Genomic DNA, 26,655 nt, shown 5'->3' with positions numbered 1-26,655 from the left:
TGACAGACCTCTGCAGCCTCAGGACCCTGCTGCTCTGGGCTGGGATCATTGCTTTGGCCAGCTGTAAGTAAATTTTTATTATTTCAAAATCAGACCTGATGCAGACTGTTGTAGAGGAAGAAAAGAGATGCTTTTCATAATGTTTTAACAGTTAAATGTTTAGTAGTTGCCTTGTTCTTCATTCGTCAACATCTGCCATCCTTCCCATTTGCATAGTTTAACTAAAAAAACATTTTACAGTGTAATATGGCTAAACACACACACACAATTATATATAACTCTAATCATCTGCAAGCCTTGGAGAAAACATGAATATCTAAATATTTTATATTTCCAGATTGCACTGGGGTAGAAGAAGAATTATAGAAGCAGCAATTCATCAGAGAACTGTAGATTTTAACAGTTTATCAAATAGTCTGAAACTTGAGAAAGCTTACCTCAGTGAGGGTGGTTTGTGAATGCTGGAGAAAAAGTAACATGTTATCTGCATAAATGGGAAATGGCCTGTATTTGTAAAGCACTTCACATTACATTCAGTCATTCACACACTGGTGATGGTAAGCTACATTGTAGCCACAGCCACCCTGGGGCGCACTGACAGAGGCGAGGCTGCCGGACACTGGCGCCACCGGGCCCTCTGACCATCACCAGTAGGCAACAGGTGAAGCGTCTTGCCCAAGGACACAACGACCGAGACTGTCAGAGCCGGGGCTCGAACCGGCAACCTTTTGATTACAAGACGAACTCCCAACTCTTGAGCCACGATCGTCCCATGAAGACTGATTTCATGTTCCACATTGTTCCATTTTGATCTGGAGAAATTTTCTCAGGGTGGCATGAGGGTGGCAAAGAAATCGAATGGGGTGGCAAAATCAAAGCGTTTTTTTCCAAACACATATAAGATAAGATAAGATAACCTTTATTAGTCCCACACGTGGGAAATTTGTTTTGTCACAGCACGAAGTGGACAGTGCCAAAGTTATGAAGCAAAAATTAGAATAAAATAAAATAAGAATAAATACAGTACACAACTGTACAGAATAGAATAAAATAAAATACTATATACAGTAGAATAAAATAGAATAAAATATACAATAAGATAAAAATAGAATACAAATGCTATACACAACTGAGTAAAAATACAACGATGCCAGAAAAGATTATTGCACATTAGGCTTATTGCACATGTGTGGATGTGTGTGTTTGATCAGCTGCAAAAGTCTTTATTGTGGAGTCTGACAGCAGTGGGGAGGAAAGACCTGCGAAATCTCTCCGTCCCACACCGTGGGTGCCGCAGTCTCCCACTGAAGGAGCTGCTCAGTGCTGTCACAGTCTCATGCATGGGGTGGGAGATGTTGTCCAACAGGGATGCAGGTGGTTACAAATGGTTAACATGATTCAAATGCAGTAAGTATACACGTTTTTCATATAAATATAGTCTATAACTTAATTATTTTCTGTAGCCCACATAGTTAAACACTTTACTTACATAAAACAGTTTTGATCTTATGTACTGTATAGCCTGTATAATAAATAAATATGTAGCCCAATAAGTATAAAATCCAGAAAGCTACACAACATGGGGCGGTTCATTTACAAACACAAGTCTAATTTTAGTTTCACACTTTTTGTTAGAAAATAATCAAATTGTTACAGCTTAAATTACACAAAATATTCAGAAATCTGCACTGTCATGATCAAAAATTTAAACCTAATTTTTGTGACTTGTTGGATTAACCCACAGAGGTCTGAAATATAATTGGCCGTTTTTGACTCCTTTTGATTTTACGTTTGTATTTCACCTTCAAATTGTTTCATTTTATTTTTTTCCGCCTTGCTTGGTATCATTCTTTTCAGCTCAACCTCACGTGTCTGAATTCAGCTGATTTTTCATTGACATACTGTATTAATATTACTGATCTGAACTCACACAAAAAACTTACAATCCTAGTATTTTTTTTTTACTGTAAAAAAAACAGACATGTTGAGTAAATTTTTTTAATAACATGAAATGCAAATGTAATTGTACATTTTGAAAACTTATGCGCACATTTTGTAAACATATACAACTATTTATCTAAAAATGCAGCCAATACACCTGCTGTTTTTTTTAATTTTGTACAACCATTTAAAAATATTATTAAAACTAAAATGAGAGAACAATCAGGTCTCGCAATTAGATGCCCCACAAATTATGTGTGCCAGTAAAAAAAAAAAAGTTTGTTCACCACAACACAGAGGAGAACAGCACAGGGATAAACCTGCAGGCCTGACAACAGGAGGTGTATCACTCTGCTAGTTTTCTACCTGGTGACACTGTTTACACTGCAATGTGCCTCTGTGACATTCATTAGTGCCCTCACTGACACAAAAAACAAAAATCAACAACTACATGACAGACTAACTGTACACTCCACGCTAAACGTCACAAATCTCCCACATCTAAAAACTCGCTCGCTCGCTCTGTCTCGCTGCCGTTACCGTCACTCCCAAAACTTTCCCCTCTTCCTAAACCACCAAATCCCACGTGTTGACTTTTTTTTTTTAATTGGTCGACATGGTACAATATTTAGTAAAAAGCGTGGCTTATATATATTTTTTAATCATAACTCTGGATTTACTGGCCTGTAATTAAAATTTAAAAACTTTGAACTCCGAACTTTCAATATGGGCTGAAATAGAGACTCAGCGTGGCTGCAGCTTGTTGCTGTGTCAGCTTAAATCAGTCATGTGATTTGGAGGTGCAGCGTGTCCGTGGACCCCAGAGGATTAATAACACTCACCTTCATTCCATTTCCAGAGTGCAACAACCAACCACCTGTATGAAATCTGAAATTCCCATGGTGTTGTTCAAAATGTGGTCTGGCACAATCCCCCCCTGCGCCCTTAATCACTATAGCCTGTCTAATTGCCTTCCATGGATGGTCAGGAGCTTCCTTGTCTTGATGTCAGTGGCTTGTATCTCCTACTTTGGACAACTTAATATCCCAGCAGGGTATCTGATAACCAGCAGCAGGTACGTGTTGACTCCTCAGGACTTGCCTTACCCTCTGCAGGTGATTGGTGGTTGCGACTTTCCTAGCGGCCTCTTCGTGATTCCTATTTGCCTGTGGGGTTCCCAGGTACTAGTAGCAGTCCGCAATGCCTACAATGTTGCCTTCTGGTAGCGCAGTCCCCTCAGTTCTGGCTACCTTCCCTCTCTTAATATCTCTATCGCCCCCTGGTGTCTGGCTACAGTAAAGATCATAAACCCCACCTCTTCCTATGTAGGGGCTAGGACTGGGATCAAACTAGTTCTCATCACAGTGATTTGTGTTCACTGGGTCTCCTTTCTTATAAGTTTGATTCTAATTACTACCATAACGCTGTTAAATTGGGGCGTTTCTCCGTGACCGGCAGCTGCAGTCATGGAGACACTTGCGTATGTCTGTTCGGGAATGGCAGAGCGAGTACGCTGACAGGAGCTCCAGCATTTACTTTCCAAATCCACGACTATTTCAAACAGACAGCGTGAGCTGTTTCAGAGTAAAGTGAATGAACTAACAGAAGGACCTGAGGCCCCGCTATACTATTTAGGTAAGGTAAATATTTTGTAAGGTAACCAGAAATTAACGTTCTTAGCTAGCTAGCTAAGACGAGCAGTTGGATGTCAGGAAAAGCCATGTTCGCTAGCTACTCTATGCACATTGATGAATTTACCCAGACTAAAGAAATCACCCTGAGCTTGAATGTAGATTAAAGTCAGTGCTGTAGTTCAGACATTAGCTCTCCTGCTCTGACTGAACTAAACTGAAGAATATTCACACCTTCAACTGAAGATGAGGAACTGAAACGACTTGTAGGAGAAACAGAAAAGTCACCGGGCTGCTCAGTCACTTACTGATGTTACAGTTACTTTTATTTTGAATTTTAAACCGTAAGAGCGACAGGCTGGACTCTCCTTCAGGTCCTGTGCACAACTGATTATGAAATATATGCAAACAGTAGTATGTTTTAATCTTCACATCTGACAGTGGACAGTAACACCAATTTTTTTTAAAAAAAAAAGTTGCATTTCAATATCTCCCCATGACAGATTTAAGCTGATTCACTGAGGATTAAAAATAACTCTCACAGTACTCTTGCTTATGCAGTCACTTTGTTTCTAGCTGATATCTCAGTTTGTTACTAACACAGTTGTCTACAAAATAAAAGAAACAGGGTTAAATTTGCAAAGACTAATATTTATGTACTGGAACCAAGTCAAAATTTATGTTTAATCTTTCTCTGATGTTTATGTATATGCGTTTAATTATTTATTTTTTATTCAATTTAAAAAGCACCAACGACTCAAAGGTAAATATTATACTGGATATTCTGTTAATATATAAGGCTTTGTGTTTTTAAAAAAAAAATAAACAGCTCATTTGTCAGCAGAACTGTAGAACTAAAAAAATGTAAGAGCAAAACTTAAGATCCTGAAGTGTTTAAGGAAAGAAAAAGTTCAGCTTTATTAGAGATTTAAGGGGAAAAGGTCACGCTTCATGGTTTGAGATGATTCTTTTCTCTTTGTGATTACAGGAGCTACCCTCAGATTCAGACGTTAGCACCACTCAGTGACAACAGATAAATCTATCTACTCCTATATGCTCAGTATTTGTAATAACTTCAAAATTGACTGATGAAAAAAGTGAATTGGCTAAAGGACCATATGATGTTCTGTCAGTGAAAGCTGCAGCTGCAGATAAAGTTAAAGACAAAAAGTCAAAGAGATTAGGGATTCATATAACACTACACAAACAGCTTTAGTCAAGGTTACAAATGATCTTCTTATGGCCTCTGACAGTGGACTCATCTCTGCACTTGTCCTCCTAGAAAACAGGGCAGCGTTCGGTACTGTTGACCATAATATTTTATTGGAGCAATAAGAGCATACTATAGGTATCAAAGGTATTAAAGGTACTGCACTGCAGGGTTTTGAAGAATATCTATCTAATAGACTCCAGTTTGTTCATGTAAATGGAGAATCCTCTTCACACACTGAGGTTAATTATGGAGTTCCACAAGGTTCAGTGCTAGGACCAATTCTGTTTACATTATACATGCATACTTGGCCCTATAAAATCTTAGAACTAGGGTGTCTGCTATTCATCAGTGATTGGAGAAGATAAGAACAAGCTGAAGTTTCTCTTCAGCACTGTAGCCAGGCTGACATGGAGTCAGAGCTCTGTTGATCCAAGCATTTCTTTGAACATAACTAGTAATTACTTTTTCTTTTTGTATTTTATAGCATATAACTTCTTTGAAAATATACAACACTATAAATTCTGTAATTAATCCGGAAGGCTATATTTTTTTGCACTCTTCTGCGGTTATGTGCAATAAGTTTCTTAATTATTTTGTGGACAAGGTTGCTAGTTTGAGACCTCCGACTCTACCTATTGCTGACCCAGCCATGCATGGTTCTTGCTCAAGTCTGTTCTCTGCTTTTCTACCAATTGTTTTATCTGACTTAGGGAAACTTGTGTTGAAAGCTAAACCGTGTGGCTCTCCTAATGACGTTGTTCCTCCCCGTTTTCTTAAAAAGGTATTTCCTATCATTGGACCACACATTCTGAACATTATTAATACTAGTCTTTTGTCTGGTCAAGTACATAGGGAATTGAAGCATGCAGTCATACATCCTTTACTTAAGAAACCGGGCTTAGACAGTTCAGTCATATCAAATTTTAGACCCATCTCTAAGCTTCCCTTTCTTAGTAAGATTCTGGAAAGGATTGTTTATACTCAGTTGGACTACTTGAATGAGTCTAAATTGTCAGAAATCTTTCAGTCCAGCTTTAAGCCATTCCACAGTACGGAGACAGCCCTCGTAAAAGTTATGAATGACATCCTGATAGCCACAGACCGTAGTAAATATGCAGTGCTGGTCTTGTTGGACATGACCGCTGCATTTGACACAGTGGATCACGATTTGTTGATCTCCCGCTTACAGCACTGTGTGGGAATTTCTGGTTTGGCTCTTTTGTGGTTAAAGTCCTGTCTCTTAAATAGGACCTTTTGTGTTAAGTTGGGGTCGGCTTCATCCTCTGTGGCCCCTCTGCTTTGGGGTGTGCCACAGGGATCTATTCTTGGGCCGTTGTTTTCACTGTACCTTTTGCCTCTTGGCGCGATTTTCCGGAAACAAAGTGCCATTCCATCTATACGCAGATGACTGCCAGCTCTACTTACCCTTTAGTCTTTCTGATAGTCTCCCAACTCGACCTCTGCTTGACTGCCTTACTGATGTCAAAGCATGGATGGCAAAAAACTTTTTAAATTTTAATGATCAGAAGACAGAAGCAATTTTATTTGGCCCAAATCTCGATCTTGCAGCTTTAACTTCCCAACTAAAGAGTTCGATCACAAATCTCGGAGTTAAAATTGATTCTGCACTTACCTTTGATGACCATGTAAACCGGGGCGGTAAAATCAGCATTTTATCACCTCAGACGTTTATCAAAGGTTAAGCCCTTTCTTTCCAAGCGTGACTTGGAAAGTGTTATTCATGCCTTTATTATCTCACGTTTAGATTATTGTAATTCTCTTTTAATAGGGGTTGGGCAGGGCACTTTGTCACGCTTGCAATTAGTGCAAAATGCTGCGGCACGATTTTTAACTGGCAGAAGAAAATTTGATCACATCACTCTATTGGCCTCTCTACACTGGCTTCCAATTGAATTTAGGATCCGTTTTAAAGTCCTTTTATTGGTTTTTAAATCTCTAAATGGTCTGGCACCTGTTTATTTGGCTGACTTGTTGAAGCCCCACGTCCCCACTTGTTCCCTTCGGTCAGCTGAGCAGTTGCTGCTTTCTGTCCCAAAGTCACGGCTGTTAAGGTTGGCTGTGTGGCAGGCAGGCAAGGAGGAGTGGTGGACCCAAAATGCAGGACTCAGACTCAAGGGATGAACTCAAAATACTCAGCTTTATTTGCTGGCACGGGAAAACGAGCATGCAAAGCAAAGCAAAGCAAACTAAACTAAACTAAACTAAACTAAACTAAACTAAACTAAACTAAACTAAACTAAACTAAACTAAACTAAACTAAACTAAACTAAACTAAACTAAACTAGGAAACAACATAAACTCACGGGAAACACAGGAAGATCCACACAGCATGAGGGACGACGTGACACTGGCTCAAAGAAACACAGGGTTTAAGTACACTGGGAAGTAACGAGGGGAATGAGACACAGAAGGAGGGCACAGCTGGGAGAAATCAGGACTAACGAGACAAGGAAGCAAAGCCAGACACATTAACATAAGACCCAGACCTTCAAAGTAAAACAGGAAACATAACACAGACTGAACTTAAAGACACAGACTCACAGGCAGGCACTGCAACAGAGGGAACAGAGACGTGGGACCAGGGCAGACACAGACACTGACTGGACACGGGGATATAGCAGACAGCAACTAAGGATTACACAGACACATAAACCGTAAGACAGAACTCCAACTAAGAAACCAAAGACTAGAAATGATAAATAACATAACAAACTCAAAGCCCTGGGTCAACGACCCAGGCATCCTAACAACGGCGGAAACTTAGAGGAGACCGAGCGTTCTCTGTTGCAGCGCCGATGCTTTGGAATAACCTTCCTCTCCATATTAGACAGGCTACATCAGTGCCAGTTTTTAAGTCTTTACTAAAAACCTATTTTTATTACTTGGCTTTTAACTCTGTGGATAACTGATTTTTTATTTTTATTTTTATTTTTTATTCTTTTATTTTATTTTTTTATTACAATGTGCATATTAGTATTGTACAGCACTTTGGTCTACCAGGTGTGTTTTTAAAGTGCTATATAAATAAATGATGATGATGATGCTGCAGTAGACATTAATAAACTCCAAAAAAACAGGACTCAATATATGAATATTATCTGTGCAACAACTGACTTTAGTCAGGTGACAAAAATTGCAGTTTTGGAATCTGTGAGATGTCAGCTTTTAGAAAATGTATTGCGTCCAGTTACATGCTGTCGACTGAACAGGAGATTTCATTGTCGCTGTTTTACGGATAAAATTAAAGAAAAAAAGTCAAAGAAATTAACAATTTATGTAACTGGTGTCACTATATATAAGCATAAATAGAAGTCAGTTTAGTGTTTAAGAAAGCTGCTGATCTCAGACCTCTGTTTCAAAGACTGGAATTTTAAAGGTCATAAAATCCCTTAAAATTCAGTTTTTAAAACAGAAGCTGCATGACGAGGGCGTGACATTTTCTAGACCAGTGTTTCTCAAACTGTGGTACACGTACCAGTAGTGGTACTTGGACTCTATCTGCTCGTATGCGAGAAATCGGCAATTTTAAAAAAACATTAAATAATATAGCATTGTGGATGTCACAATGTCACAATGGGTCTGGCAGCAGCAGTGAAACAGTTCAGGTGAGTAGTGCCTTAGCAGCTCCGGTGGGCAACAGTGCAGTATGGCACACGATCCATGATGTGCTGGCCGTGGCCGTGCTGGACATGGACATGGTGGCCGTGCTGGACGGGGTGACCGTGCTGGTCCCTCCGGCTCGCTGACCTCCTGCTTGGGCAGCGTGGGCCTCTCCAGCTGCGCCACAACTGCAGACGGTTGAGCCGGTGGTGACAATGGAGTGGCAGCTGCAGGCGGTGGAGGTGATGATGGTGTGGCAGCTACGTCCGGTAGATTGGGCAGTGATGCAGCAGCAATAGGCAGGTGAAATGACGGTGGTGTGGTTACTGCAGACCCGCTTAGCTACAGGCTGGGCTACAGCAGGCTGTGCTACGGCTACAGGTTGGACCGTTTCCAGGGGCCCAGAGGTGGCGACAGTCACAAGCTCAGCCTCTGGGGAAGCCCTAGGGAGAATCCCAGCCTCCTGACTGCCTGTTGCGGCTGAGTATTGGTCTAACACCAGGTCCTTAAACAAATCAGCAGCCACAAAAACAGGTTCTAAAACTAAGACTCCACACTCAGATGGGGAGCAAGGAAAACGGTCTTCAATACTCCCTACACCAATAAGTGACCCAGAATTAGCTGTTCCCGCAATTGGGCCCGTTGCGGGCCCAGTTTTATTATTAACTGACTGGGCACTGTCCCTAGGTTTAGACGAAGCTGTCTCTATTTTCATAACAAAAACATTTTTGCCAACAACAGAGTCTGTTTCACTCACTGTGGCATCTTGCGCAGCTGGCCGAGAGTAAGCTGGTTCCTCAAAAGCCACAGGAGTGAGTGATGAAAAATTGTCCTTTCTACTCACCACAGCCAGCTGTTGAGAAGTCTGGGATTCCGCCGATGTCGCGAGCGTCTCTTCCTTAATGACGCCGGGGCCGACGTGCCAGGCGGTGAATCCACCAGCGGGCCGGGCCAGTGGGTAGCCTGAGTAGGAGAGTGAAGCTGGAGGGTGGAAAACAGGAAATCCATGACGAGTGGGTTGAGAGAGTCCACTAGCCAGGGAAATTTAAAAAGCGTTTCCTGTGGCCGCCTCTCCACGGTGCGATGCAACCCTTCCCCGGGTTTCTCCCACCACAAATCACATAGTTTGTAAACTTTGTCCATTACCTCCCTCCTCAGTAGTGCTGGGTATCGTCACTGATTTCTACAGGGAGTGCAGAATTATTAGGCAAGTTGTATTTTTGAGGAATAATTTTATTATTGAACAACAACCATGTTCTCAATGAACCCAAAAAACTCATTAATATCAAAGCTGAATGTTTTTGGAAGTAGTTTTTAGTTTGTTTTTAGTTTTAGCTATTTTAGGGGGATATCTGTGTGTGCAGGTGACTATTACTGTGCATAATTATTAGGCAACTTAACAAAAAACAAATATATACCCATTTCAATTTTTTATTTTTACCAGTGAAACCAATATAACATCTCCACATTCACAAATATACATTTCTGACATTCAAAAACAAAACAAAAACAAATCAGCGACCAATATAGCCACCTTTCTTTGCAAGGACACTCAAAAGCCTGCCATCCATGGATTCTGTCAGTGTTTTGATCTGTTCACCATCAACATTGCGTGCAGCAGCAACCACAGCCTCCCAGACACTGTTCAGAGAGGTGTACTGTTTTCCCTCCTTGTAAATCTCACATTTGATGATGGACCACAGGTTCTCAATGGGGTTCAGATCAGGTGAACAAGGAGGCCATGTCATTAGTTTTTCTTCTTTTATACCCTTTCTTGCCAGTCACGCTGTGGAGTACTTGGACGCGTGTGATGGAGCATTGTCCTGCATGAAAATCATGTTTTTCTTGAAGGATGCAGACTTCTTCCTGTACCACTGCTTGAAGAAGGTGTCTTCCAGAAACTGGCAGTAGGACTGGGAGTTGAGCTTGACTCCATCCTCAACCCGAAAAGGCCCCACAAGCTCATCTTTGATGATACCAGCCCAAACCAGTACTCCACCTCCACCTTGCTGGCGTCTGAGGCGGACTGGAGCTCTCTGCCCTTTACCAATCCAGCCACGGGCCCATCCATCTGGCCCATCAAGACTCACTCTCATTTCATCAGTCCATAAAACCTTAGAAAAATCAGTCTTGAGATATTTCTTGGCCCAGTCTTGACGTTTCAGCTTGTGTGTCTTGTTCAGTGGTGGTCTTCTTTCAGCCTTTCTTACCTTGGCCATGTCTCTGAGTATTGCACACCTTGTGCTTTTGGGCACTCCAGTGATGTTGCAGCTCTGAAATATGGCCAAACTGGTGGCAAGTGGCATCTTGGCAGCTGCACGCTTGACTTTTCTCAGTTCATGGGCAGTTATTTTGCGCCTTGGTTTTTCCACACGCTTCTTGCGACCCTGTTGACTATTTTGAATGAAACGCTTGATTGTTCGATGATCACGCTTCAGAAGCTTTGCAATTTTAAGACTGCTGCATCCCTCTGCAAGATATCTCACTATTTTTGACTTTTCTGAGCCTGTCAAGTCCTTCTTTTGACCCATTTTGCCAAAGGAAAGGAAGTTGCCTAATAATTATGCACACCTGATATAGGGTGTTGATGTCATTAGACCACACCCCTTCTCATTACAGAGATGCACATCACCTAATATGCTTAATTGGTAGTAGGCTTTCGAGCCTATACAGCTTGGAGTAAGACAACATGCATGAAGAGGATGATGTGGACAAAATACTCATTTGCCTAATAATTCTGCACTCCCTGTAGAATCGATTCGATTCTGATTCATAAGGTCCGAAATCGATTCGATCCACGATTCGATTCGATTCGATACGAATTGGGGAAATTTTGTCTCAGACAGTCAGAAATATTATAATTCTGATCACGTATCAGTACATTTCCATATTTTTATATCTCATATAAAAAGATGGCTTACACTTGGAAGACTTGAACTGCTGTTTTGTGAGCGCTTGTTCTGCGCTCACAGACGGGACTGACAGCGCGGAGCAACGCGCCTAATGATGTTTAAAAGATTCCAAAGGGCAAGTGCATCTTTTCAGACGAGCTACAAAAGAAATTTCCCTCCTACCAACCATAGCTGGACTGGCCATTGGGCATACCGGGCATTTGCCCAGTGGGCTGATGGTGATTTTTCGTTTTTATGGGGTGTTGTTGTTGTTGTTGTTGTTTTTGTAACACTATAAACAATGAAAGGTGGTGGATTGTCCAGATGCTGGCCGATGTGTAAAAATAACTCAGTTGTTTGGTGGTGGCTGTGGCGGAGCTTCCACAGAGGCCAGCAGGTGGATGAGGGAAAGGGGAGGCAGGAGGAGCAGAGACTCAAGATGGCCGCCGGTCCGCGTGTCAGGTGAACTGAACTTCAGGTAAGAAGTTATGACCTGCAGTTTATCTGGGTCAGATATAAACCAAGTTTAGGTGGCGTTTATGTTCGTTGTGCTGACTTTTTACAGTCAGTTACAATAACTCGTACTGCATGCTAGCTAGCATGACGGAGTTTCTATACAGCTGGGCGGGTGCTGTGATGTTACTGATTGTGATATGACATCAGTTTGGATATGTGGTGAGAGGGAAACATGAAGATTAAACCAGGAGATGTCCTTACTGAATCATCAGAGCTGAACAGCTGATGGAGAAACAGGTTTACCTTTTAGGTCACATGAATGAGTTGAAGGGAAGTTATGAACTGTTTCTGAGAGACAAATAACACCAGGATCTGTTTCTAAGTAGTTGACAGCTGGTAACTGTGCAGGGGCGGGTCTAGCAAAGTTTTGCCAGGGGGCCAGGTAGGGCATTAACAGGGAAAGGGGGGCACAAAGAAATACTTTTCTTTCTTATTCTCATTTAAAATGTCTCACTTTTAATAAATAATTATCCGAATCTTACAACCAAAGTGGTCATCTGATGTAAAATGTATAGAAATCATAACCAACAAGACAGTGTACATCACTGTCACAACAGCTTTTGTTTTCATTCAAAGGCTTTATGGCTTTTCCTATAATACCTGGGGGGCCGGTCTCTAGTCAAAATGCCCGGGCCAATCCTTTGTCCCAGTCAAGCCTTCATACCGTCCCAGTACTGGTAATTTTTCTTATGCAGATGAGGCATTATTTCTGTACCATCATTTAATTCCAGAAGTTTTTAGGGTTTTTTTTTTGCACTTGTTGACTTGTAAAAGCCTATATGACATATTTTATTTCACAATTCATTAACTGCACAGAGAAGGCATCGTTTAAATATGTTAAATATGTTTCTTTAAGCAAGTTCTTCATGACTGAGCTAAGTGTCCTCTTTTTTGGAAATCAAAATATGGTCACCCTACATTAATCAATATATAAACATTACCTGATGCTGCTGAAGTGAGGTTTTATTAGAGACACGGCTAAGCGTTTTACAATTTTGCATAATTTTAAAAAAGTTTACATTTATTCAGTATTGAACATCAGACATGAGGCTTTCTTGTCTGAAGTAAGTAAAAAAAATAAAAAATAAAAAAACAGCGCTGTATGCAAAAGTAAAATGATGGATAATATTGCAGAAAACAGAGATTTTTAGATGGGAAACTTTTCCGAGGAGAGAGAGAGCTGTGCATGAAGTTTGATTTTATCGTGGTGGAAACAAAACAGCAAAAGTAAGAATTTGAAGCATAGTCTGGATCTTTTTTTGCTGCTGGTTCAGTCAGTATTGTTTGGAGAGCGACAAAACTGCAGCTTCAGAATCTAGTGCAAAGGAGACATAAACACAAAGTACGGACCCGCTGGCTTTCAGCCCCGACCGTGTCCGTGCCGTCGGGTGAGAAAGGCGACATCTCACTGATTCTGATGCGTCGGCGGGTCCACACTTGCGTTTATGTCTTTGTGCAGAATCCGTGTATCTGCTCTCATTTACTGTTTTAGCTGTTTGGTGGTTGTCGAAATTTTGTGAGGTTTAACCTGAGATTCTGGCGTTTCTGGCAAAATAAATTTATATTTAAAAATTGATTCAGGATTTTAATGAATCGATATCATGTTATCCAAACTAGAATCGATTTTAATCAATAAATCGATCATCAAAACCCACCCCTACTCCTGAGCCTCTCCCCAGAGTCCGCTGGGCCCATGTTTAGCTGGACCATTCTGTCACGATTAGCGCTGGCCAACTGTGGGGATGTGGGGAAAGGAGGACCCAAATACTGGACTCTTTGATGCAACAGTGCGTTTATTTACAGTGCAAGGAAAATAACAATAAATCCGCAGTGCGTTCCCGACTCCCATGACATGTCCTTTCCCCAGTGTTAGTGTTCTTTGTCTCCGCTCCTCAATGTCTGAGCACCCCGCGCTCGCTGCCCTCTCGTCTCCACACTCCTCCTGGGGAATAACAAAGAGGCAAATGTCAGAAACACCACAATGCAGCAGACTAACCTTACCAACTTGCCAAGAGACTAACGTGAAGTCACACAATGATCCAGCGTTGGAGAGAGCTCCACCTCACTCTTAAGTAGCTCCTCCTACGAGGCTTGATCAGCTGCAGATGTGTGATGGTCTTCACGTGTGGCCAACCACCTGGCAGGGCCGCACCCACCAGGCCTGAAGGTGCCCCAGATACACCTGCATCCACACGCGCGCACACACACACACACACACACACACACACACACACACACATACCTGCAAGCAGGGAGAACGAGGGACAGCAACACCAAAAATAAACATTTCCATAATTGCTCAGGGACCCTGGGTTGCTCAGACCAGGGACCCTGACAGTGGAGGTATGCAAAGACAACACGAGAGTTCCCGAGACTCTTCTGGGAGCCGGAGTCACCCAGAAAACGTCTCCTCGAGCGTGAGTCCTCTGTGAAAAGCAGCCTTTCCTTGTCGCCAGCAGTCGCGGTGGCTACAGAGCGCTGGCGGGCTCATTTCCCTGGGCCTTAAAAACTGCAAAGGCGGCACGGCGTTGTCACGCTGATGGTAAAAGCACAGCCCTCTTCCACAGTGCCGCAATCCCAGCCACCATGGATAAATCAGAGGCCCCCGGGAGAATCGGTGGGGGCACGGGAGATGCCGTCGGTGAGTCAGGAACTATCGCCTGGATGCTGAAGCTCCTGGTAGCCAGCAGAATGCGATCGATTTGTATTTGCATCTTTTTGTGGAATCAGTTTACCAGCTCTTTAATCATTTGCTGTTTGGTTTTGGTTGAATCGGGGAAATCGATTTCGATTTTTTAAACCCACCCTAGTAATGTCAGTCTCTCACTGGATGTGCTCCTGTGATGGCCAGCACATGATGGCGTGAGTAGGAGCTATCTTCCAGCATCATCCTTGTCCATTGTCTTTGACATCTGCCTATCCAACCCCACCTTAAGGGACTTCAGCTCCATTCCCACAGCGTTATTGACCTTGTGGATCAGTTTATTGAGTCTGTTGGCATCTGCGACCCTGATCCTCATAGAGTGCAGTGGTGTTTTTAACCCAGTCCAGTTCATTATCAATGTGTACTCTGTGGTATTTTTAGTCCTCCACCATGTCCACATAGACCCCCTGGATTCAAACAGGGGTCTCTGGTTTCCTGGTCCTCCTAAAGTCTGCAATCAATTCTTTGATCTTTGTCACACTGACAAAGGAGTCGACCACAGCCCGGTACTCATCACCCTCAGTGATGCATCCAACCACCGCAGAGTCATCAGAAAACTTCTGAACATGGCAGGTCTCTGTGCAGTGGCTGAAGTCTGTGGTGTAGAGGGTGAAGAGGAAGGGGGAGAGGATGGTCCCTTGTGGTGCACCTGTGTTGCTGATCACCTTGTCAGACACACAATGTTGAAGGCACACGTATTGTGATCTTCCTGTCAAGAATCATCAAATCAACAATCCAGTATACGAGAGACGCCTGCATCGCTGTCAGCTTATCACCCAGGAGGGTCGGCCTTAAGGTTTTAAATGTACTGGGAAAACAAAGTCTAAAAACATGACCCTCACCCGGTCTGGTCCAGGAGATTTACCTGAGTGGAGTCTTATCATTTGTCTTTTAACCTGCTCATGAGTGAAAGTGATTGTGGGGGGGGGGTTGTCATGACTTTTACAGGAAGCTAAGGTGCAATGTGGAGAGGGAGGGAGAGAGACATCAATGACGTCGTACCTGTCCCAAAGAAAACTAATGTCAGCTGCCTAAATGACTATCGCCCAGCAGCACTCACCTCCATTGCCATGAAGTGCTTTGAGCGCATAGTCAAAGCTCACATCACATCTTCACTCTCTGCTTCACTTGATCTGCTCCAGTTTGCCTACAGGCAAAACAGATCTACAGACGATGAAATAGCAGTTGCACTTCACACTGCCCTCTCTCACCTGGACCAGAAAAACACATATGTGCGGATGCTGTTCATAGACTACAGCTCCGCCTTCAACACCATCATACCATCCAGACTTGTCATGAAACTCTGTGACCTGAACATCAGCTCCTCCCTGTGCAGCTGGATCCTGGACTTCCTGACAGACAGACCTCAGGTGGTTCGGATTGGCAGCATCACCTCATCAACACTCACACTCACCACAGGTGCCCCCCATGGATGTGTGCTCAGCCCCCTGCTGTACACCCTGTTCACCCACGACTGTACAGCAACACACAGCTCCAACACCATCATCAAATTTGCAGACGACACCACCATCATCGGCTGCAATTATGATTGAGATGAGACGGCGTACAGGGCAGAGGTGAGAGCCCTGACATCATGGTCAGATTTCAAATTTGCTCTTGGTGAAGGCGGTCGCACTTTTTTTTCCTCCTCCTCTCCTCTCCTTTAGCTTCCCTGCTTAGCCTCTTATATCCTTGTCTAGTCTCGTGTTTTTTGTATTACTTTCCCTGGAACACTCTCTCACAGTCTGTTCTCTAAAACCTAAAAGAGGAATTATGGATTTGATCAACTGGTCTCTGAATGCGATTGACACCCCTTTCTCAACGAGAAGTCTGGGCTCGGGTGAGCCTGAGTGGTGAAGATATCTACCTATTCGGAACCATGGTAACAGGGTTCTGGCTGATCGGAGCTGGCTTGGCCCTGACTTATCGAAGAATTAAGGAAGCGGAACCGGCTGTTCAAACCCCCACAAGGCTGCCCGCTGGGATTGGAACGATGGGACAAGGCGTGAGTTTCTCGAAATGGGCTCATTGAGTGCAGCACGGATGAGATCTTGGAGAACCGCACGGCTGCCGTGAATACTCAGAACAAGACCTCTGAGTGCAAACTGATTACATCTGGAGGGGCTCGCTTGGAATAACACCTCTGGGCGCAAATTGATCACATCTTGGGAAGCGCACCGGGGTCGTGAGTTCTCAGAATCGGCTCTTTGAGCACAAGAATGACAACACCACGGAACGTAAGTTTGGATAACATCACAGAAAGCTCACGGCTCTCCAACGGGAGATTGAGAGACCAGTGTCGGAGTGTTAAAGAACAGCTTGAAATTCTCATGAGTTGTTTGCAAAAAGAAAAATCACCATCATAATGCGGATACCCCTTCGGCGCCAGCTGCGGTCTCAAGGCTGGAGCTGAACAACAACACCCTGATAACGACTGTGTTTAGACTGTTCTTCCCTTTCTATGCAAGGCCACCTGGGTTGGCTGGAAGACTGTTTACTTAGCCTGGCAGGGCGAAGGACACTGTCTCAGCTGAACTCTGGACACACACACACGCGCGCGCACAGACATATATACGCATGCAGATATACACTCATCACCCCTCCAAACGCCTTCGACGCTTATTCCCTTCCGATGCTGACGGTGGATCATGGAGACCAGCGCATTGGCTGCAGGCCCAGATGTACTGTCTACATCGGCTGTCTCTCACCCTTCACCCACCCCTGTTGCTTGTCATGTGTTTCTTTAGTGTATTAAGAGTTTTTTTCATGTGCTATGTGCAGAGGTGTTTTTTTCTGTTCTCAAACTGATCTCCCTGTTGGAGCTCAGTCTGGGGGGAGTTATTTTTTTCTCCTTATCTTTCCTCATGTTGTGCTTTTCCATGTTATACCCCTCTGACCTGTCTTCCCCATGTGATGTTTGTGTAATGTATGTATGGTTGGATGGGTGAGATGGCGCTGGCACGGCTGGCAGCCTTAACCCAATTTCCCTTGGGATGAATAAAGTACAATCAATCAATCAATCAATCAATCAATCAATCAATGGTGCCGCAACAACAACCGGCTGCTTAACATCAGCAAAACCAAGGAGCTCATTGTGGATTACAGGAGACTGCAGAGAGGAGGCCACACCCCCATCCACATCGAAGGAGCAGAGGTGGAGAGAGTCAGCTGCTTCAGATTCCTGGGCATCAACATCTATGAGGATCTGAGTTGGTCACACCATGTTGGTGTGATCACAAAAGCAGCAAGATAGCGACTCTTCTTCCTGCGGTGCCTGAGAAGATTTGGCATGAACCCCAGAATACTTAGAAACTTCTACTGATGCACCATTGAAAGTATTCTGACTGGCTGCATCACCACCTGGTACGGCAGCTGTAATGCTCTGGACCGCAAAGCTCTGCAGAGGGTGGTGACACCAGGACTGAACTGCCAGCCATGCAGGATCTCTATAGACAGCGCTGCATGAGGAAGATGCAGCGGATCCTCTGATCCCAGCCACAGACTTTTCACACTCCCTCCGTCCGGTAGGCGGTTCAGGGTCATTCAGACCCGCACTACCAGACACAGAGACAGTTTTTACCCACAAGCCATCAGACTTTTGAACTGCTGACATTCCATACACACCACTACACACTCACTACAATTGCAGGACTCTGCACACTGTCACTTCAACAAATGCTACTTAAATGCTCATTGCACAACTTTGCACAAACTTGTAAATACCAACTCGTCTTAAATTCTCTAATATTTAATACTTTTTTTCCTCTCCCTTTCTCCTTTTCATTGTTATCATTATTATTATTATTGTTATCACTGCTAATTTCTGTTACTTTCTTCTCAATATGACTGCACACTCTCTATATGCTCATGTAAAGCTGAGGAGCACGAGCCAAAGAATTTCATTATGGATAAATGTGGCTACACTGTTTATCTGTACATGACAATAAAAACTTGAAACTTGAAGTGGCGTGGCTGTAGATTGCAGGGCGACTACAGGTAAGTCAGTAGGGTGGTGAGCACTCACTGCAGTGTCAAATCTGTTGAAAACAAAACAATTCAACTCATTGACTCTGTCCTCACCACCCCCAGCTCTGTGGAATTGGATGGCATGATTGTCTTCATGCCACTCCACACCTCTCATGCTGTTTCCATTCCAGTTTTCTCCTGTAGTTTCCTTAGTCTCTCTGGTCTTGCCCTTTCATAATGCCTGGTGCATCCATGATTTGGTGAAGCACATCAAGCTACACTCTCGATAGTCCCTCTGATTCCATGCTAGCACTGTTAGCTTCTCCATTGCTGTGCTTTTCTCCAGATTTCAGCCAGTAGGTCCGTGGGTTTGGCCGATAAGCTGGCTGACATCAGGCAATCAGCTGATCTCTCAAGTAATCAATGCATGTGGTGTGTAGCTCCTGCGCCACCATCCCATTCCTCAATGAAAGTAACAGCTCTGTGTCAACAATGAAAACCAAAACTCTCTCGATCCACATGTTTGAAAAGAAAGAATTATGTTTTTGCAAAATGTGTAAAATTTCTTGTTGCTTGTGTTCATTTCATCATAACATGAAATCCTTATTTTCATATAGTGGCTCTTTTGCACAGCTGATTTTCCACCAGGAAGGTGTAATCACATATTATATGTGATCAAGCAGTTATTTCTGTGAAGCTGATTTAAAGCAGATTAACATGCTGTATAACTTTAAGTATAATTAGAGTGGTGCACCTTATTCATTAATCTCGTCTTATACAATAAACTGTCAAACTTTATCCTCACATAGATGTTTTTAAGCTGCGGTTTGCTTTCTGATGTAGCATCTGTGGCTCTTTGTCACAGTGTCATAGCAACCAGGTTACACAGCAGCGATACCTCATCCACAGTGTTGGGTAACAAAGTTCACCCTGTTGTGTTCAACAGATGGATGTGTAAAAATATTTAGTAATCACTGGTTGTTTGTGTTTTGTTTTCCTGCATATACAATAAATGATTTCATAACAATCAAAGTGATTTACACTTTTTTCTCTTTTAATTACAGCTCAAGTCACCAAAAGTGAGTGTGATTATACTTTATCATGTTATTGAATCTCTACAGTTGTTCACATCACGTAGTCATCACTACAAATATTTGGGAATCACTCATTGTTTGTGTTTTTGTTTGTTTGTGTGTTCCTGCATCCACAGTGAATGTTTTCATGACCAAAACACTAATTCTGACATTCTTGTCTTGTAGTTCCAGATGGCACCAAACGTGAGTTCCAATATATTTATGATGTTATTCAGTTTATATAATTTACTTCTTATTATGTCGTTTTCAGACTTGGTTAATTCCAGCTGTCCCCCTGCTGTGCTTCATGATGTAGCATGCCTCTCTCGCAGCCTCATACTCTTTACATGATCTCGTCTCTTTATAGTAAATGTACACAGTCCTCAAACACTTACTATGAAATGACAGAAATATGTCTTCTTACTTAAACTGATGAACAGAGGCTGGGTTATCTGTCTCAGCCAAAATTTAAATGCAAACACCAAAAACAAAAACTAGTTATGTTTTTGCAAAATCTGTAAAATTTCTTGTTATTTGTGTTCATTTACTTGTAAGTTTGCTGTGAAAAAGATGAAATCCTTGTTTTCATATAGTGGCTGTTTTGCACAGCTGATTTTCCATCAGGAAGGTGTAATCACATTTTATATGTGATGAAGTATTTTCCAAATCATTTTTTACCCTCTGTGAAGCTGATTGAAAGCAAATTAACATGCTGTATAACTCTAATAATATGCCATCATGTGTAGGGTTTATTGTGTCTCATAGAGTCCAGAGTACTGATGAGATTTAGGTCAGTGTTCCAAGGGTTAGAGTCATGCACATGCATGCACATTTCCCATCATTGTAACTTGTAAGTCAATGATTGTCCAATCTGTACAACAGAAGATAGTACTATATTTATCTAAAGCATTAAGTTATTGATAGGATAACATTAACACAACAGTGACATTAAATCCACCTTTAGCCAAACTTGAAAAAATATGTAGCTGTAAATGAGGGGAAAGATATAAAAGTAGCATATTTATACTGAGAGGAGGGAAAACTGTACATGAAGCACGTTTCACAGCTGATGAAAATACCATTATGATGTCATACTTATTTTTTTTTCTGGGATTGAAAATGTTTCAGCCACCTCACCTCCAAGCACGACCACAAGTCCTGTAACAGACACGTCGGTCGCCACCTCACCTCCAAGCACGACCACAAGTCCTGTAACAGACACGTCGGTCGCCACCTCACCTCCAAGCACGGGTGCAGATCCCGTAATAAACCAGTCAGTCTCCTCCTCACCTCCACTCACTGTGAATCCTCCCACGGTCACAGCACCTAATTCCACAGCACCTAATTCCACAGCACCTACTTCCACAATCAAAGTCACCCCAACCAACTCCAGCTCTGCAGTTAGTTTGCCAAATAACACCTCCTCTCAATCAAATTCTTCATTTCAAGAATCCAATTCAACTACTAAATCTGGTAATGTATTCAGCCTCAGCTTGAGTTTTGCATTAGTTATTATTTTTACAAGTCAAAGTCCTAAAATGTTAAACACCATATAAGGTAAGACTGCTGGCAGTTAGGTTTTTCTGCCTAAAGCTGACTCCAAGCATGCTCTCCAACAGCAATCACTGCTCCTCCAATCACCTCGAAAGAGACCTCACCCACATCCAATACATCCAGCATCCAACCAGCCTCTCAGGCAAACAGCTCTCACACCCAGACCTCACCTCCAGTCACTCCGCCCAGCACCACAGTGACAGCTACGACCAAAGGTTGGACGTTTCTGTTTTTATCATACAGGACTGTGATAAGATTGTTGAATTCACATATAGTGTACAGACAGAGATCACCAACACCTCTGAGGTACCAGTAGCTGTAAGGTGCTTTGAGGTATTCTGATACTTTCATTGCATAATTATAATCATATACTAATGATTTGTTTTCTTCTTTTCTGATCTCATTGAAATGTGTCCTCTCAGCCTCTCAGCCTCAAAACTGTGAGTATCAATTTAAAAGATCATTTTTATTGAATGTTTTCAAACACTGTTGGTGCTCAGCATTTCTCTCTAAATTTACTCTGAACTACAATGAAAGTATTTTTTACACTGATTATAGAAAATGTATTTTCATCTTCATCATACACTGGATCACAGTCAACATCTGCATGAAGAAACTATCTGAGATAAAAAGTGTAACTGACTGATTCTTACTGACAAACATATTTTGTTGACTTTGCAGGTTCTTACACCGTCACAAACAAGAACAAGTTGGGCTTGCAGATTGAAATAACCCCCTCTCGTAACTACAAAATTTCTCTTACTGAAGAAGGACGACCACAGACTGGAAAGGAAATCCAAGCTGATCACTTAAATCAAACCTCAGTATGGATATTTGGACACCTGAAGCCGTGCACTAATTACAGTCTTAGTGTTTCATTTATTAATGATACTGGAAATGAAATATTCTGTCACTCTGCGGAAAATAACTTTAGAACAGATCCAATGAGTGAGTACAATTAATTCCTATATTTGTGTTTTACATCCATCTTCTTTTAACTTAATAAATTATATTTTTATAAACTGACACATTTGTTTAATTTAGGTGAAGGAGATGTTAAAGAAGAAACCAGCTGCATCCCTGGATATGTTTGTTATGGAAGTGACTGGGACATCAGCTCTTCAATATCAACACCAAATAACCTCTCTGTTGTACAGTGTACAAATGACAAGAAGACTTTCTGTGTCAGACCTGCTAACGAGGACATTTGCTCAGATTTGACTGTAACCTTTACTTCAGGAGAGTGCAGAGCTTCTTCCTTTAGCTTCACCGAAAGCATCAGTGTTGGTACGTACGAACGAGTCCACGTCTGCTCTGAGATTCAAACATTTACACCTGATTTAATCATGTAGCTGTTTTTGTTTTTTCGTTTTTTCGTTTTTTCCACAGATTTCTTAAATACCAGTGAAATAAAGCAGAGTAAACCCACTGGACTTCCTGCAGAAATAACCACAACATTACCAGATTTACCAAAGTGTAAAAACCTCTCAGTTAGTAACTACACCTGTTCAGGTAAGTGGAAACTTCACGAGTGTCAGAGACGAGCGCTTTGTGCTCTCTGTGAATCTGTTCAGATATATTTCTTTAAACATTTGAATCTAAACCCAAAGGATGAATGTTCACACACTGAGGAACAACAATGATGTCATCTTTGTGTCTCCTCAGAAAAACACAACCCTAATGTTACGATGAAACTGTCTGAGCTGGAGCCGTTCACAGACTACAACTGTACTGGTCTGATCTTACAGAACAACACCAGCATAAATAAGACGACTCCATCTGTCCACGTCAGGGTTGATTGTGGTAAGTTTATATTTCCTTTAGCTCATCAAAATAAAAGCTTTTATTCTCACACAGTTTAGAGTGAAGCAAAGGAAACTTCATTCACTGTTACTGATCTTTACTTTGTTCCAACAGATCTTACAATAACCTACACAAAGAATGATTTAACCAGTACTTCCACTGAGTTCAGCTGGACAACAACCAGTAAGAACTGTCAACAGGAACTTCCCAACCTTCATAAGCTTTCTTATGACTGCATTTGTGATGGTCAGAAACCAGGTAAAGGTAAGTGAGACGGCTTAGAGTGACTCTACTTATGTGTTTATGTTCATGATGCTTTGACTGTAAATGTAAGATCTGCTAACTCTACTTCAAATACAAACTTACATTATGGTGTACACTGTTAAAATAAATTAAAATAAATAGAAAATATAAAACTGAATAAACACTGAAACATCAAAATCTAGTTACTTTCCCCCCCAGAAGAAATGAGAAACTGCTCTGTTTGAAGTTAAAAATCTGTTATTTTTGAGTCAATGACTTAAAACAGTTTCCTTCAAAAAGAGAAACATAAACTGTTTCTCAGTCTAACTTTATAAGTTTGCAGAATGAGAATCAGTACTTTATGGCAGCAGTAAAACAGACTGTAAGATATTATTGTGCATAAATTTTTTCCAGTTTATGGAACTTGACAGACAGAACTACCAGGTGATGTATGTTTGTGAAACTTTAACATGATGATGTTGATTTAAATTACACAATAAAAACAGCTAATGGGGAATTATGTTACAATTACAGGCATGAAACCAACACGACCGGATGGAGGAAAATGTAGCTTTAATAACTTAAAGCCATTCACTGATTATACCTGTCGAGTCCAGTTCAAATACAAGACTTACATGTCCAATTCATCTGATGTTAAACTGAAAACTAATCCTGGAAGTAAGTAACCAAACATTTTAAAATTTTAATTTCCCAGTTACTCCCAGAATAAAATGTCTGCTTTTCATATGTCACCATAACACAATGTTCAGCTGATTGCTTTTAATCATGTTGTTAAGATAAGTTTAAAGATGCAAATGTTTGGATCTTTCTAAGACACAATACTGAACCTGTGCCTTCATTTTGGTGGCAAACTGATGTCATGAATTATGAACCATATGGTAACTAACCAAGTTTAACAGATGTATAATCATGAATGCTACGTTAACATGTTTTGTTAGCTTGAGTTTTGCAGAAATGAATGATATAAATTACAAGATTCTTTCTCGTGTTTTATGAGAAAATGTGCTTTATAAATAAATCTCCAATAAGTAGTGACTGTTAAAACAAATCTGTCATCACGAGAGAAGAAAGGCAATACTTAAAACATATTAGAATCACAGAAATTAAGCATCAGTGATTATTGTCAGTGTTACTCTTTGCGACTTGTCACAAATTAGAGTCATAAAACTCGTGCTTGAAGTAATTCTTACTACTTATCAAATAATTCATTAATTGAAATTGTGTTGACTGAAACGTAATATAGTAATATAAGAATTACTTTAGCAAGATCAATTTAACGGTAAGCGTTTTATTTTTTTTAAATATACTTTTTTTGATTCTTTTACAGTACCTGATCCTGTCAATGGACTTCAATTGCATGTTCAGGAGCATAATATGATCAAAGTAGTCTGGCAAAAATCCAATGATTTCAAGGGAGAGCAGAAGAAATACAAAGTACGCATAAATAAAGCTGGTGAAAAACAACAGAAAACAGAAATCTTGGTTTCAAACCATGAGTTTGTCTTCAAAGACCTGAGCTATTCTACGACCTACGAAGTGGAGGTTTGTATAATCCTGCTTTTGGTTTTATAAATAAATTATTATAGATATATATTTTATATATTTATTTTTTTAAAAACTCCTTTTTCTGAATGTTGTAATTCCCTCTTTAAAGGTGACGGCCTACAACGGAGAACATGAGAGCATACCCAAAACAGGAAACATCAGCACTTTCTGTACGTCCTGTTTTCATTCATCATACAGTTTACTGACATAAATGCTTCGTCTCATTTTAAGCACACATATTTCTAAAAATTTATCTTTCACATAAATGTAATTTTTGATATTATTTCACAGACAACGACAAAGCTGTGATTGGGTTTCGTGTCTTCCTCATCATCCTCACGTCTGTGGCTCTGCTTTTTGTCACCTACAAGTTCTACATTCAGAAGCTCAGAAAGTCCACAAAGTAAAGTCCACGAGTGTTTTTTTCTACACATTTCTGACTTTCACTTTGTTCCACTTTATTTTTTATTACCAGTAAAGGGATATTCCATTAATTTATATTTACTGTAGAGCAGAGGCATAGTGATGCATTATGTTCTTTACATAATCAAAATGTTGATTTCTCTCTATTATAAACATAATCCTTTATTATCTTTCTTCCACAGTGATGTGAATGACGACATGGAACTTGAAGCCAGTGAGTAAACCAAACATTTAGTGGCTGTTACCATCCAGTTAGAGTTTTATTCAACTTTATTCATAAAGCGCTAACTGAGAACAGTTGCCTCCAGGGCCTTTATATTGTGAGGAGAGGAAGACAGGACAAAGACACTGTGGAAGAGAGCCAGAGGTTAATAATGACTAATGATTACATGCAGAGTGATATTTAGTGAGTGAAAAAAAGTGTGTGAGTGAAAAAGAATCACTCGGTATAAACATATTGCAGCATAACTAAGGGAGGATTCAGGGTCACTTGGTCCAGCCCTAACTATATGCTTTAGCAAAAAGGAAAGTTTGAATCTTGAAAGCAGAGATAGTGTCTGTCTCCTGAATCCAAACTGGAAGCTGGTTCCACAGAAGAGGGGCCTGAAAACTGAAGGCTCTGCCTCCCATTCTACTTTTAAATACTCTAAAACAACAAGTAAAGGGAAAACAGCACCGTGAGGCCTTTAAGATAAAATGGGGCCTGATTAGTCCTTACACCTTATAAGAAGGATTTTAAATTTAATTGTGGATTTCACAGGGAGCCAATGAAGAGAAGCCAATTTGGGGAAAAAATGCTCTCTTTTTCTCGTCCCTGTCAGTATTTTATTGTTATTTCCTGTTTCTTGTCATAGTTTATGAGAACAGACAATCTCCTGGATTACGTCATAAAGAAGCTCACTGATCAAGAAAGACATTATGGAGCAGCAAAGTCAGTCACCATTAACTCTGTACTGTATGGTAGTGTGTTTTGTTTTCATTTCAGTAGTAAAAGAAAAAAAGTATTTTGCTGCATTAACATAAGAGCTCCAATTTAATCTTACTGTTAATTTTCCTAATTGTTCCTATAGCATGGCACTCTGAAAAATATATTAAAAAAAATAACGTTCCCAGTTACAGCTGATCGATGTGTATCCATCAGCAGGTGAATTGATGCTTTTAGTTTTTACTCATGTGTCTTTCACACATTTGTATGTCTGCAGAAAATTTGATTTAAACTGTTACATGTATCAAGAATATTAACAAAAACATCAAAGAAAAGTGTGGTTTACATAGTAGCAGGTCTCCTGTTGCCAGCAGCACAGTGGAAATGAAGCTCAAAGATTTTGCTTGTGAAAATTAGCAAACCTCTTCTTTTTTTAGCCAATACAAAAATTCATGCTTACATTTAAAAAAAAACATCTGTTTAAAAAACAGGACATGGCTGTGCATGATTTAATGTTATCATCGCCAACATGTTTAGATTTACTGTTGTCCCACACCCAGCTAACTAATCCACAGTCTGGATCCA

General features: G+C 41.1%; 1 protein-coding gene across 1 annotated transcript; it reads left to right on the top strand.

Moving 5' to 3' along the window:
* LOC102078539 (receptor-type tyrosine-protein phosphatase C) lies at positions 1-26,093 on the top strand. The gene is made up of 17 exons (XM_005451889.4): positions 1-63; positions 19,548-19,562; positions 19,743-19,760; positions 20,685-21,029; positions 21,176-21,325; positions 21,533-21,550; positions 21,792-22,058; positions 22,155-22,397; positions 22,500-22,622; positions 22,776-22,913; positions 23,028-23,177; positions 23,691-23,834; positions 24,505-24,719; positions 24,832-24,892; positions 25,014-25,125; positions 25,328-25,359; positions 26,000-26,093. Exons 7-17 carry the CDS (start codon positions 22,055-22,057, stop codon positions 26,047-26,049), a joined length of 1,272 nt encoding a protein of 423 aa, XP_005451946.2. The 5' UTR covers positions 1-63; positions 19,548-19,562; positions 19,743-19,760; positions 20,685-21,029; positions 21,176-21,325; positions 21,533-21,550; positions 21,792-22,054; the 3' UTR covers positions 26,050-26,093.
* Positions 26,094-26,655: the final 562 nt, after the last annotated feature.

This window comes from Oreochromis niloticus, linkage group LG17 (assembly GCF_001858045.2).
Source record: "Oreochromis niloticus isolate F11D_XX linkage group LG17, O_niloticus_UMD_NMBU, whole genome shotgun sequence".
NCBI classification, from domain to species: Eukaryota; Metazoa; Chordata; class Actinopteri; order Cichliformes; family Cichlidae; genus Oreochromis; species Oreochromis niloticus.
Note: the sequence above shows the minus strand (reverse complement) of the source record. Positions and strands in the feature narration are given on the sequence as shown.